General features: G+C 41.8%; 1 protein-coding gene across 2 annotated transcripts in view; it reads right to left on the reverse strand.

Moving 5' to 3' along the window:
- Positions 1–14284, reverse strand: part of SYK (spleen associated tyrosine kinase) — a 77977-nt gene that overhangs the window by 25963 nt on the left and 37730 nt on the right. For both annotated transcript variants that reach the window (XM_084628632.1, XM_084628631.1), the window contains exons 4-5: positions 1904–2042; positions 259–340 (exon numbers count right to left, since the gene is read on the reverse strand). In XM_084628632.1, the coding sequence (XP_084484758.1) occupies positions 259–340; positions 1904–2042 (221 nt within the window). The remainder of the gene's footprint in view (positions 1–258; positions 341–1903; positions 2043–14284) is intronic.

Genomic DNA, 14284 nt, shown 5'->3' on the forward strand with positions numbered 1-14284 from the left:
TGAGGTCCCTTCCAACTATGATTCTGTGACTAATTGCCATCATGATTAGCATTCATTGGAGGCAAGAATATGGCTCTATATAATATAGAATCTCCCCACACCTTCTCACACTACTTACTATACCGTATATCACTATTATCCCTGAGCAATTCTTTATAATATTCTGCATGTTCCTATTCCTGTAATGAAGAAAATGCACACACCTCTTCTTATCTGTAGCAGGAACATTAGAGTTTTACAATCATCTGAATAACTTACCATTTTCTGAGCCAAGACGTGCACATGGAATTGTGAGGACCCTTTGCAGCCCATCTGGTTTGTATGAATAATGTTCAACTAACTACCAGGGCAAAAAAGAAGAGAGAATGTCAGAAGGTAATGGAGGAAAGAAAATAATGGGCAGTAATACCTGCTGTTTGTTCTTGACAAGTCATTTCACCTTTCTGTGCCTCTGCTTCCCGTCCTACTCTTTGTCTGTCATGCCCACATGCTTGAGGGCAGGCACTGCTTCTCACTGTATGCCTGTACAGTCCCTTGGCTGGGCCTGTAGACACTACTGTGATGTTAATAAGACATGTATTGTTATTAGAACTGGCCTTCGCATTTTGGGGTGGCTTTCCCTGCACACAGACAGTGGAATCACAGTCATTCTACTCTCTATTGTGGGGTGGGATGGGGGAATGCAGGCAGGATTTGCAGCTCTGTTCAGACCACCACAGTACTTTCTCTCAATCCTATCTTTCTAAATTGTGCCTGTGTGTGCACAGCATCTATAGTACATATTCATTATGCGAGGGAGTGGGGGGGGGGAGGAGTGTGTGTATGCATTTATTTATTTTACACAGCTCTAGGATCACAGGCAAATCCTGCCTCCCACCAGTATCTGTCTGTGGTGGAAGAATTTGCTTTGCCCATACAGGTCTCCTCATCAATAGTGGAGAACACTAGTAAATCAGCATTTTTGTCAGCTTTTCATTAAGCAGGAAGGATATGCATAGTTAAGGGAAAGGCTAACTACTATATACAACTATAGACTTACATTATAATATATACTATACTATAATATATTATATTATATATATATAATATATAATATACTACAATATAATATATACTATAAAGACTTACATTATAATATATACTATAATATATTATATATATAATATATACTATAAAGGCTAACTACTATATACACTATAGACTTTACATTATACACATACAGTTATAACAATTTGTGTTAATATACTTTTAAACAATAGGCGGCAGCAGAAATCTGCTACTGTTTCATTTTCTTTAGTGCTTTCAATTTACCCATATTTATTCCTTGCAGTGCCTCATCTTTATTACAGACTATAGTATAATCAGCAATCCATTCCATGATTACTTAATCTGGGCCAGGATTTAGACAGACAGTGTTGGTAATGCTGGGCAGGCTGTATCTCTCAGTTTGCCAGCTAGCGAGTCACAGAGCTAAAGAGGATTATGTGTGCCTAGCATCCTAAACTATTCCCTTTGTGGTTACCATACCAGAGTTCTGCCTTTTGCTTGTCACAAAGGATGTTACAGAAATGCCATAGAGCTATTATTTAATCTTGTTTTTACAAATGAAAATGCCTTTTCATTCAAGGAAATGTACAATTCTTTAAATATAACTAGAGCAATTTTAAATTAAGTCAAAATATTTAAAAAAAACCAACAACTACCTGTACCACTTACATAGCCTTCTATACTAAAAACTACTTCCCCCTTTTCCCCTAAAGGATGAAAATCACTAAAAATTAAGTTAGAAATATGTGGCCAATTAGCTAAAGATTGCAGATGTGCAGTAAAGTAAAACAGAAACTGCCTTATTTGATGCTATAAAAACATGATGAGAGTTACCCAACTGACTAATTTAGCAGACCTGCCAGAGGGTATCAAACTTTTTTCCATCTGGTATAGAGAGCTTTCCTGTCTTGTCTCTGTCAATACGATAATGCAGTACTTTTCCTTCACTGAGCAGACAGAGAGCATAGGATCCATTGTTGTCCCTTTCCCTGATTCTGAAATGACAAGAGAAATATCAAAGGTTATTCTCAACTAGTAGCAAGCATCTGTATTTTGGAAAAAAAATCATATTTTCTACAAGCTTTCCAAAAGGAAATAGGGCTAAATCTGCATCCCAGCTTTTGAGTACTTCCCTTAAAACTCTCATGTACTTTTAGTGTAAATTTTATAAAATGGAATTTTCTAAAGTTTGTTTCGAATTTTCTGAAGTCATTTTCCTTTCAGGGAGGGGGGGGGAGGGGGGAGAAGGAAATTCCAACATGTGGCGCTATTTGCTAGGGAACAGCAGAATCCTGTGTTGTGCCCAACAGGCATACTATGGGCAGGTCTACACGAGAAGTGCTACATCGGCAAAGCTGCACTGATGCAGCTGGCTGCTGTAGCACTTCTAGTGAAGACGCTCTATGGCAACAGGAGAGTGCTTTCCTGTCAGCATAATTACTCCACCTTCGCAAGAGGTGGAAGCTATGTCAGCGGGTGGGTGTCTCCCACTGACATAACGCCAGTGTGGATAGCACTTAGGTCATTATAACTTGCCTTGCTCAGAGGGGGTGTCTTTTTCACACCTCTGAGCAAAGTAAGTTAGATCAAATTAAACAGTAGTGTAGACCTTCCCTCAGTGAGTCAAGGGCTCTGAATGCATGCACTTTTGTGCACTTGCCGGCCTGATCCAAAGCCTAGTGAAGTCAGAGACAGAGCTCTTGTACATAACAGTTGTATTTACGTCTCTCTAGTACCTCAAATAAGGTGGACAACAGCAGATAGGTAGATACAGTGAAAACTGATTATTCATTCTTTTATCCTATATCCTAATACAAAGATTGGGGGGGGGCGGGGGTTATCTGAAATTAATAGCAGGTTAAGATAAGCATAAATAAAAAGAGAAACATTGAATTAGCTTGTGGTGTTTACTACTATAAGTAAGGATTATGTCATGGAGGTCATGGATTCTGTGACTTTCAGAGACCTCTGTGACATTTTCCACTTCAGCCTTGGGATGGGGGCCATGGAGTTCTGAGCCACTGTGGGTGGCAGGAGTGCCATGGAGCTGTCTGCTGCTGCGGGTGGCGAGGGAGCCCCAGAGCTCTCAGCAGTGGCGGTGGTTGCTGGACCCTGCCCTGCACACAGCAGGGCTCAGACTTCAGTTGTCCCCCCATCAAACCTCCCCTTAATTTTTAGTAGAAGTCACAGATGGGTCAGGAGGTTCTGTTAATTTTTGTTTATTGCCTGTGACCTGTCCATGACTTTTTCTAAAAATAACTGTGAAAAAAGTTTACCTTAACTATAAGTCATGTTCAAACAACAGAGCAGGATTTTAAAAAGCAGTTTAATTTTATTAATTATGTTAATATTTGTTAAGCAAATTAGATTTTATGCTTCCGGATGCAAAGTCTGCAGTGGATACATAAAGCATTGCACTGTTGGTTATGCACGCAACAATGATTTTCTCTCTCTGAAGTATCTCTTTATAGCTACTGCCCCAGACAGAGTGCTCATCTTAATGGACCTGTGGCAAAAAGTCAAATCCTGGTTCTGTGTCCTTATGTGTTTGGAATTCAAGTGCAATTCTTATTTATTTTACATAATACTAGGTTATGAAGATGATCCATGTTCTCTCCCCATTATCTTCATTGGTAAGATAAGGACAATCAAAAGTTACCTAGGAGACCATGGAATGTAGTGCAAAAAAATGTGTACTATTCACATTCAGCCAGGATACTGGCTAAACAGGAGGTCTTAAAACAATATATGAAGCGCCTGCATTCAGTAGTACTGCTTTTAAAACCATACTGCACGTTGTAGTCACATTAATCCAGTATGGGTTTGTCTCCCTTCAGTGGCTGACCCCAGGAAATGGTTTGAGCATGCTACTGCCTCTATGCTGTCACACTGGTCCTTTATCAGAAAAAGTAGACTTTTAACTTTAGATCCAGAGGCCCCAGGTTCAAACACTGCTGGTAGGAGGCTGTCAACTGAATTGGTCAGTACGTTTTCTGATGTAACGTCTTCCCACTGGAAAATGCAGCTTCAACTACATTGCAACATTCTGAGGGGACGTGTCAATTCTGACTAAACTTTAGACTGAAACCTGTCTGGTTTCCTGCCACCTCACCTACATGCCTTCCTGGACTCCTGAGCAGCCCATTTGTCAGACTGCCAGGCTCCCTAGGTTCCTTGGCTGGCCAGGCTGCCCGACTCAGGCAAGTGGCCCAACTCCCAGGGCAATTGCCTGTAGAGGGAGTCAGGCAGCCAAGAAAATATGCCAAAAAATTCCATTTTTGGTTCTCCTGCCTGTGAAAAATTGCAGTGTTTTGACCGTTTTCTCCCAATTCGAGACAAAGGGTTTTTTGGTTGTCCACCTCCTCACCCCCCAAATTCAAAATTTTTCATGGGTGGGAAAAATTGTTTCTCAGCCAGGTCTATATGTCAAACAGCTTTCAGAGTTTAAATGATATTGAAATGAGTTCACAGTATTAAAGAACTGAAAAGCTGAATCATTGTTAAGGTTAAGATTTTGCCATGGTTATTTTTAGTAAAAGTCACGGACAGGTCGCAGGCAATAAACAAAAATTCCTGGAAGCCTGTGACCTGTCTGTGACTTTTACTAAAAATAATGGGCTGATGGAGGGGTGACTGAAGCCCGAGCTCCAATGGGGGTGGGAGGGGTCCAGCAGCTTCCAATACCACTGCAGCTAACAGCTCCAAGGCCCCACCACGATCCATGATGGCAGGGAATTACAGGTCTCCCCAAAACCAATAGTGGCTAAGAGCTCTGGGTCACCACCGGCTGACAGCTCCAGTCCCTCCACACTGGGGGTGAAGCAGAAAATGTCACAAAGGTCTCTGAAAGTCATGGAATCTGTGAGTTCTGTGACCTCTGTGACATAATCTTATACTTAATCATTGTCAACTAGTTTCTCAAAGAACTTAGAGGTAAATATATGGCATGAAACCTATGTCACACCCCATTCCCCCCCCCCACACACACACACAGGAAGGCAGATCAGCACTGCATGTTGCTAACACTGTTGCAAGCATCACAAAGCATTTTGGGGAGGGTCAAAGGTGTGAGTGGGGAGTGGAAGATTCCTTTGCAGGCTGCGAGAGGCTAAAGGGGGAAGAAGGGAGAGAGCAGAGAACAAGTTAACTCAACACTTCGGCTAGCTCAGTCTGAAGATAAGACGCTGGCTCCAGCTCAAGGCCAAAGCACACAACTGACGCTCGGCGGCCTGCCAAGAAAGATGGGGGTGGGGGGGCCTGGATTCCAACTCCGACCAGCCGCGAGAAAAGAAGATTCAACTGCATAAATCTGCAGCAGCTGCAAAACCGAGCAAGACAGTGAAGGCTGACAAGGGGGAAAACAACTAATGTAGTGTCCCTAAAGCCAGGATGTTTTGGGAAAACTGAAGAAGCCATGAAAGGCCGGCTTGGACCAGTACAAAGAACATGGGGAGGGAGTGGAGGGGAGGCAGAAATCCCAGACTAAGATGCCCCCAAAGGACCCTAAGGTTTAAAACCCGCCCGAGAGCTGAAGCAAATTGGAGATTGGCAGCGGACCCTGGACGACCTGTGCGCACAGGACAGAACTCCTGTCCACCTCTGCCCCTCTTCTTCTTACATTACACCCAGGCCTGTCCAGCCTTGGGTAGTGCAGGTGTGAGTATGAAAGTGGGTTAGGGCTTCGGGTACTAATGCTTTCTTCCTTCCTCTGAGTGACGTGGGGAGCACCCATCACTCTCTGCTGTTATTTTATTATTTTATCAATAAAGCTTTAAAACTTAGACACTTGGTGTGTTCGGTCATCTCTTCCCTTAATGATCCTGTGGCCTCAGCCTGATCACCTGACGCCTCAGGCAGATTGGTAACAGAAATCTGTCACACCCAGACATGGTACTGAGAGGCTTTTGTTGGTGTTGTATTTATTAATACACAATTAGGTCACGTTCCTGTAACTCCATTGGGCTTTGTAATGCTTTCCTGGTTGCTGTGAAGGAAAGGGGTTTAATTCTCTTCCCCTTTCCTGGTTCCTGATGTGTGTGTTTGTTTCCCCTCTTCTCTTATACGTAAGATGGAAGGAGTCTCTCCTTTCCTTGCACCCACCATCTCTTGGCAGGTAGGAGTCCCAGTACCTTTCTCTCCTCCTCATGCCTGCACAGAAAATACCAGGTTTCCAGTGGCATTTATATGGATGAGTTTGTCCAGCACACTTTGAAATGCCTGAGCCACAGTTGTGTGATTCTCTCTTTTTTCTCTCTGCCTTCATTTCATGTAGAAGCAGCAAAGTGTAAGCCAGGTCAGGACACCAAGTAGGAGGCACATGTTGGTCCCTGAAAAGCTGTATCCTACTTCAGAATATTTTCCTTTTCATCTGTGATCCTTAAAAAACTTACTGTAATCAGAGTCTACTCTCTCGTTGATATCTGGTCCTGAGAGACTGTATGAAGGTAACTCATTAACAGTAATAATCTCTGCGCATGTAAAATGTCAGCCTCAGTAGAGCAGATCAATATACTGGATACAGGATTGCTTTACATGTTATTGGGAGATAATAGATTATATTTCTTAATATGGTGCAAGTTATTTTCTGAATGGAGGTCTGAATTCTATGGAATGTAATGCAAAATTGCATATCTATTTTGGAGACAATGCTCTCCACTCTGAACATTTATTTCTAGTTCTTTTAATTATTAACAGCAATACACAGGACAACAAACTGCAAGTCATTCTCCATTTTAGCAGAGACCTTGCTGCTCTTGACTGGTCAGTCAGTACAGGAAGTCAGTGTGCTAAGTACCTATATGTTAAGAAAAACCACAAACAATATGGTTCAGGTTTCTTTTAAAGTGGTAGGCAAGCTATTTTTGTTTCAGAAAAAAAATATCTTATTCTATTTCCCCTTTTGGCAAGTCAGTGTTCCAATCACATTTATGTTCTGTACATTTACATTTTAACCAACAAATATAACTTTGCATGCAAAATGGCTGAATGAGCAGTTCAGAACAACCCATGATCAAGCTCAAACAAGTCCCATTTGAATTCAATGAATCAAATCAAATCATATCACATCCATTGTTACTATATCACATAGCATTGTGATGTTAAGATGCTAGCACTATGATGCAATTAAGAGCCTGCACACTTTCAGATGGCCTTCAAACGTGTTGTCACAGCTCAAAACTAAATGCTTGCTGCCTTTGCAAGACAGTGTGAAGTGCTCTTAGAAGCTGGGTTTCACAATTTCATTTTGGTTTTGTAATAGTAACTTGTGAAACTGATCATGGTTTTCTAGGTTAAGCTAATCCCAAGGAACTCTTGCTAAGTATATACTGCTTAGCACTTAATAAAATTCACCACTTAGTGTGTCTCCTTTGCCCATGGAGTTTGAACAAACTTAAAAATTAAAGTGAAACTAACAAAGAGAGAACTACCTAAATTGAAAATGATAACATTTTCTGAACAGCTGGATAAGTGAAATCAGCAAGTTTTGCACAGCTCTCATTGTGGCAGGGTGATACTGGCAATGCCGCATCAGTGTCGCCATGTTGGATTTGGGGTTCACCTACATTATTTTGCATATACAGAAGTTTCTGTTTAGTAATTTTCAGAATTGCAAAAACAATGTAACTGATTAGACTGTGTGTTGTAACCGGGTTGTACAATCATAGAATATCAGGGTTGGAAGGGACCTCAGGAGGTCATCTAATCCAACCCCCTTCTCAAAGCAGGACCAATCCCCAATTTTTGCCCCAGATCCCTAAATGGCCCCCTCAAGGATTGAATTCTCAACCCTGGGTTTAGCAGGCCAATGCTCAAACCACTGAGCTATCCTATCCCCCCCTGCACCACAGCATTTATGAATCTTCAATAAATTCCCATGCAGGAGTTCAGATGATACAATAATAAATCCCTTGCCAAAATGGTTTTCTGTAGGCATTGTACATTTTTAAACTTTTTTAAAAATCAAGATCAATTAAAGAAACCAGTAGTAGAATACCACCTGCTCCTCCATCCCAACACTTACATACACCCAGAGAAGTAAAATATAACATTTAATGCCTGGAAACAAAAGATTGCTCCTATTCCTATGAAGTCAGCTCTCATAGATAGCAATAACAGGTGGAATCACACTGGTATCCAAATGTTTTGTACTAGTTATATTTTAAACACCAAGGTTACAATGAATTTGCAACCAAAAATTAAGTATTGAGTGGTGCAGTAAAAACAGAATTTATTCATTCCATTGGTTGGAATTCTTCCACTCAATCTGTCCCTTGGATTTCTTAGGTCCTTACGACTGTAAGGTTAAGTGACAATTGATAGCTATTTCAAGGATAAATGTAAATCCTGTAGGCTCATTTAAACATTTTCTTGGATAAAGTCTCGATTTTATCTCAGTACCTTTTGCTTCCAAACAAAACCAAATGATCCCCTCTGTAAAAAAATAAAAAAAACTTGGGGGAAAAATATTGTATATATAATGTGGAAAATTCATGACCTTCTACCGTTGGGGAAGTTTGGAAGAAGTTAGTGACAAAAGACTTGGTTTTGGAATGTTGTGGAACTCAAGGATGCTTGAAGAATCACAACTGTGAATTGATTGGAGGCCCTCTCAAAATATTGGGTTCCTGCTTGGGTCTTTGCAGACCCCTAAAGAGCAACCACGTGAAGCCATTACAGGGACTGTAAGCAAGCTATAATTTATACAAAAAAAATCACTGACACCAACTTCCAACCCTAGTCATCAGTTTACATTTTGAAGGCTATATTTAGCACTAAAAGGGGCTGGTAATTTTGTGGGGGAGGAAAGTCCCTCCTCCCAGTTAAATATTGGTGGGGACAAGTGCTCCCTACTTTCCATTGGGTCCAACACCCATGAAAGTGTAGCCAAAAAAAGGCTGACAGTAAGTCTGGTGGAAAGTGAGACGAGAAGAGGAAACATATAGTGTAGTTACGCATCCTCTTTTCATGCTCATGTGTATGTGTGTCCTACCCCCAGGCCATAGAATAGAGAGAGCTATCTGGCCCACAGTCAACAACTAACATGATCCTGTAATACCTTTATCAGTGGAATAGTTGGGTAGAATTTTCCAGTTCCCTAATTAAAGTATCATAGATATTTTTATTTTCATGATAGCCGATGTCAGCAGTTCCCAGTCCTATTTATAGATACAGAGCTAATAAAAATAATGCAAATGTGCATTACACAATTCAGCACCATGTAGTTTGGTCAGGCAGTATTTCAAAAGAAAAGCAGACTGCTGAGACTAGATTCCCACTTAAAAAAACAGCATCAATTGTTCCAGTACATGAGAAAAGCATTTAGTGTCATCAGGTATAATATCACATCAAATAATGCTGGGCAGGATGCCATTAGTCATTTTAATGGACTAGACTAGCTTTGCTCGGCCTTGGCAAGCTCAAAAGATACTGTAGGCATCCTTGTGATATTAAAATTATGTTTTGGTTCCTTCCTGGTACTTCTACATGGATGTTCAAGCAATATACAAACTATATGTGGCTGTGAACCTTCTGATAACATGTACACGATCGTATGTAATTACAATAATTAAAGAAGATGTATGTGTTTGTACTGAATGCTGAATTTAAAAGTTTATAAATGTGTTAGAAATTACATATCTCATTTCAAACCGAAAGATTTGAAGCTGTACGGCTAAATTTCTAAATCTAGCCTTTATGTCTTGTAGGAGTTCATCTTCTAAACACATGCTTATAAAACTAAATTTACAAATTCAAAGTCAGGTGTATACTGGCTACTATTGCTTAGTTAGGTGCTGGAGCTCAAGCAATTTTTGCACATTCATAACTGATGCGGAAAGCCCAGAGGTACTGGGGCCATGAACTGCCAAACCACTAATTAAGCACTGCTGGCCACCACTAACAACAGCAGCACAGACAAACAGATACCACAGGTATTTTCCATTGAAAGTGCAGGAGAAAACTGGCATTTTTGATATGGCTGGTTTGTACTTGTTGGCAAACGTTTATTGTATTTCTTAATGGGAATTTACTGTGACCACGCACAAACCTGTATTTGAAAATTGATAGACTTCTAATCAAATTTTAGAGCCCCGCAGAGAGAAGAATGAAATAATAAGAAAGTTGACAAGTATTTTACAACAATATCGCAATGAACTTTCAGTCTATTCTTCATTTAATGAATGCCACCTGTTGGGGTGGTGATGAGGCCGTAAAATTTCCCAGACCTCTTTTGTTGCAAAGAAAACATGTTTCCATGTTCTGAAATGGAGAAAATGCTTTCTCTAGTTCTTAAAAATGCTAACTAGTAAGGCTATTTCTGCAATAAATGAGAAAAAACCTTGATTTGATCTTCTACTCCTCAAATGCTAGTACATCATCTAGGAGTAGAAACTAGATCTCTCTGCATCTGGGGCAAAGTGCTAACACAACCAGCCACGCTGTTAGAAACTGAAAAATGATCTGCATGAAGCTGAGGGGGTAATGAAGCAGTTTTCTAGTGACTACATCACATTATATACCTAACTCAGTTTTTTTTTTTTTAGAACAGGCAGATCAGTCAGTCAGGGAGGGTTTAGAATCATAGAATCTCAGGGTTGGAAGGGACCTCAGGAGGTCATCTAGTCCAACCCCTTGCTCAAAGCAGGACCATTCCCCAACTAAATCATCCCAGCCAGGGCTTTGTCAAGCCTGACCTTAAAAACCTCAAAGGAAGGAGATTCCACCACCTCCCTAGGTAACTCATTCCAGGGCTTCACCACCCTCCTAGTGAAAAGATTTTTCCTAATATCCAACCTAAACCTCCCCCACTGCAACTTGAGACAGTGCTGTCATCTGCTACCTCGTTCTGTCATCTGCTACCACTGAGAACAGTCTAGATCCATCCTCTTTGGAACCCCCTTTCAGGTAGTTGAAAGCAGCTATCAAATCCTCCCTCATTCCTCTCTTCCACAGACAACAATCCCAGTTCCCTCAGCCTCTCCTCATAAGTCATGAAGAACCTCACAGAAGTCATTCACAGCAAGTTCCCAGAAATTACCACTTTTAGTGAAACTATTTTACTGCACATAAACATCACTTAAGCATCAGAAAATTACTCACTAGTAATTCTGTTTGTTATAGTTCTCTTCCACCCTCCTATCCAGTAACAGAATTTATAGACAGTGGATGCTACAAGCAATGAGCCAAAGAATGTAAGTATACCTAATGGCATTTGGAGTACTTAATGGCCAATAAGTTTCAGAAGGGAATGACAAAGTCAACTAAGGCTATGTCTACACTAGCACTTTTGTCGGTGAGGGATGTGAAAAACACACACCCCTGAGCGACATAAATTACACTGACAGAAGCACTGGTGTGGACAGCACTATGTTGGCGGGAGACCATCTCCCACTGATATAGCTACTGCTGCTCATTGTGAGTTGTTTAATCATACCAAAGTGAGAGAGCTCTCTCCCATTGGCATAGAGCGGCTACACAGGAGACCTTACAGCGGCTCATGGGAGACCCGTGCTATTGTAGGGTCTCTAGTGTAAACATAGCCAAAAAGTACACTGAAAAAAAACAGAGATGCTGGGTAGTCACTTTACAAATTCCAGAGGCAGAACCTCCTGTCAATCACTATACTTATGTGGGACTTCACAATTTTGGATGTAGCTGTTCGGCCTGGCCTTAAGGTAATGGGAAACAATTGTTAATCCACTAGTAGCCTTCTTTCCCTTGTTATAATCTCAAAAAAATTAATTGTTAACTTTTTATAAATTATGAGCATGATTTATGTAAAACTTCTGATCTCACTCATCTCTGCTGCAAAGAGACATTGCAACATAACATATTTAAAACAAGAGGTTAATTGACACTAAATGGATTGTTTTGGGGTAGAGGATGGAGGGGGAATCCCCCCCCCCGCCCAACCTCAGAACTGAAGGAAAGAAATGAGCAGGACACCTCTTCCCCCATTCTGCAAGCTACATTGATAGTAACTGAAAATTCTCCCTAAAGAGAAAGAAGTTCTTATGTGTCACTCTTAGTTTCCTACAGTTTCTAAAGATATGGCTCCTAAAGCTTTGAATGGGTTCTACAAGTACCTGGAAAACCAATCGTAGGATCTACTGAAGAACAAATGGTCAATGCCTAGGTCTCCTCAAAAGAAGAGGACAAAGAAGCATTTGGATATAGGGAAGAGAATCGATTTCTCTGTCTTGATGGGACCATATAAAGATGAAATGGCTGAGGTGGACTTGCACAAACTTGATTCAGAGACCTCTTTAGAAACCAGCCATGAAAAAAACCAAGAACATTCTGGGGGGAGCAGGAATACACATCCAGTCACACTCAGAACTTCTCACTGGAAAAGGTATTGCTAATCCAGGAATAGGCAAGGGAAGTCAAGTGCAATCCTCTGTGTGACAGTCAGCAAACTCTTTCAAGAAACTCTCATCTCTGAACCAGCACTACTCAATATTCTGCCATCAGACCAAAGTGTCCCAAGGTATAGAAGAAGAGCAGACCTGTGAGAGGAAGTCTCATCCACTCGGAAATTTTCTCACCATGGTTAATTCTGTTCTGTCCATCAGGGAAGCAGGAACCTTGACTGGAAAATACACAGAAAGAACCAGAATAGCACTAAACTACTCCAGCAACAAATCACTGGACAGACTGTTTCTTTTCCAGAGCATAAGAATCTTCTTCCACTCAGCTTCTGAAGACAAAGCCTGCAGTATCTGTGCACTTCAGTATGTGATTACATTTTCTGAACAGATAGGAGCATAAAATGACCTTTGAGAATTCCTAACCCGAACTACCTACAGCTATTTATATACTTATCTGCTTGTTCTGGGGGGCAGAGTACTTGAGTTCTGGTGGTATCTGTAATCTTCTGAATTTAAACGGGATAGGAGAGCCTTCTCTCACCTGCCATTCCTCAATAATAAGGGGAGCCCTTGAAAAGTCTTCTTTCTGGATTATCTTCATATTTCATAGCAGTGAAAACTTTCCAGGTTTGATAACACCAGTTCTCCTATGAGATACTCCTGAAGGGATCTAGATGTTAGACATATTCAGACTCAGACCCTTTTATTGGACACCGAATCAAGAGAAGTAGGAAAAGTAGGAAGTGCAAAGTTGGTCAGGACTCTGACAGATTTCTTGGGTGTATAAGCTCTAGAGATGGTTGCAGAAGAGCATATAGCAGCACTAGGAATCTTCCAATCTTAGCTACATTTTTTCTAAAGGGAAAGGCAGAATGGTTCAAGAAATCAGATGACAGCAATTGACGCAAGCCTACTACTGAGTCGGACAGTGTGCTGAAAACCCTTGACATACCTTCCTTCTACTAAGCCCTAGCTTTCCTCAACCTCCTTCTCTTCTAATTTCATGTTGACTTCTGGTCTCTGCCACACCAAGTGAGCTCCCTCATTGCTAAGTGTGATGGGGTGCTTGCCCCACACTCGGGTCTAAGGGATTAATAGAGTCCTAGGGAGGCTGCGCAGGAGGCAGCCAATCAGAGAAGGGCTGAAGGAAGCAGCCAATCAGGGGCAAGAAGGCCAATATAAAAAGGGAGCTGCAGGGCAGAGGAAGGCAGTTCTCTGCTGGGAGCCCAGGGAGGAAGGACTGTGTCTCTGGAGGGCTGAGAGAACTGCCAGTACCCTGGACAGAGCAGTGCTGTAAGCAGGGACCTGGGGAGCAAGAGACAGCTCCTGGCTGGCTGTTGGGGTTTGCAGGCTGAGGCCTTGAGGCAAAGGCAAAAAGGATGCTGGGGCCATGAGGAAGTGGCCAGACAATTCACTGCAGTAGCCAGTAAGGGAGGTGGCTGAACAGTGGACTGCAGGTCCCCCAGAAGGGTGGGGGGAGCACAGTGTGTGGCATGGCCGGAGGACTGTGTTGCTGAAGAGGACACTGCAGTCCTTGGAGAGACATGGGCCCTAGAGCAGGAGTGATGGTGGTGAGGCACCACCCAAAAGGGTGCACTGACATGCAGAGCTAATTCACATGATAGACGTCAGAAGGCACCAGAGTGGTGAGTGAACCTCATTACACTAAGCTGTGTGCTGAGTCCAGGTTCTCCAATAAAGCTGCTGAGAACCATCTCAAGCAAGCTGAAGCCATAACTGCCCAACCCCTACTGGGAACAGCAGATGTTCAAAGTGACCAGAAAGCACTTATCTCCACTGAAGGCAAAGAAGTGTTTCAGGAAGGACAGCTCTTGCACCTTCTTCTGTTTGTTGTTAGGCTTCTTCTG

This window comes from Lepidochelys olivacea (assembly GCF_965140295.1).
Source record: "Lepidochelys olivacea isolate rLepOli2 genome assembly, chromosome: 5".
NCBI lineage: Eukaryota > Metazoa > Chordata > Testudines > Cheloniidae > Lepidochelys > Lepidochelys olivacea.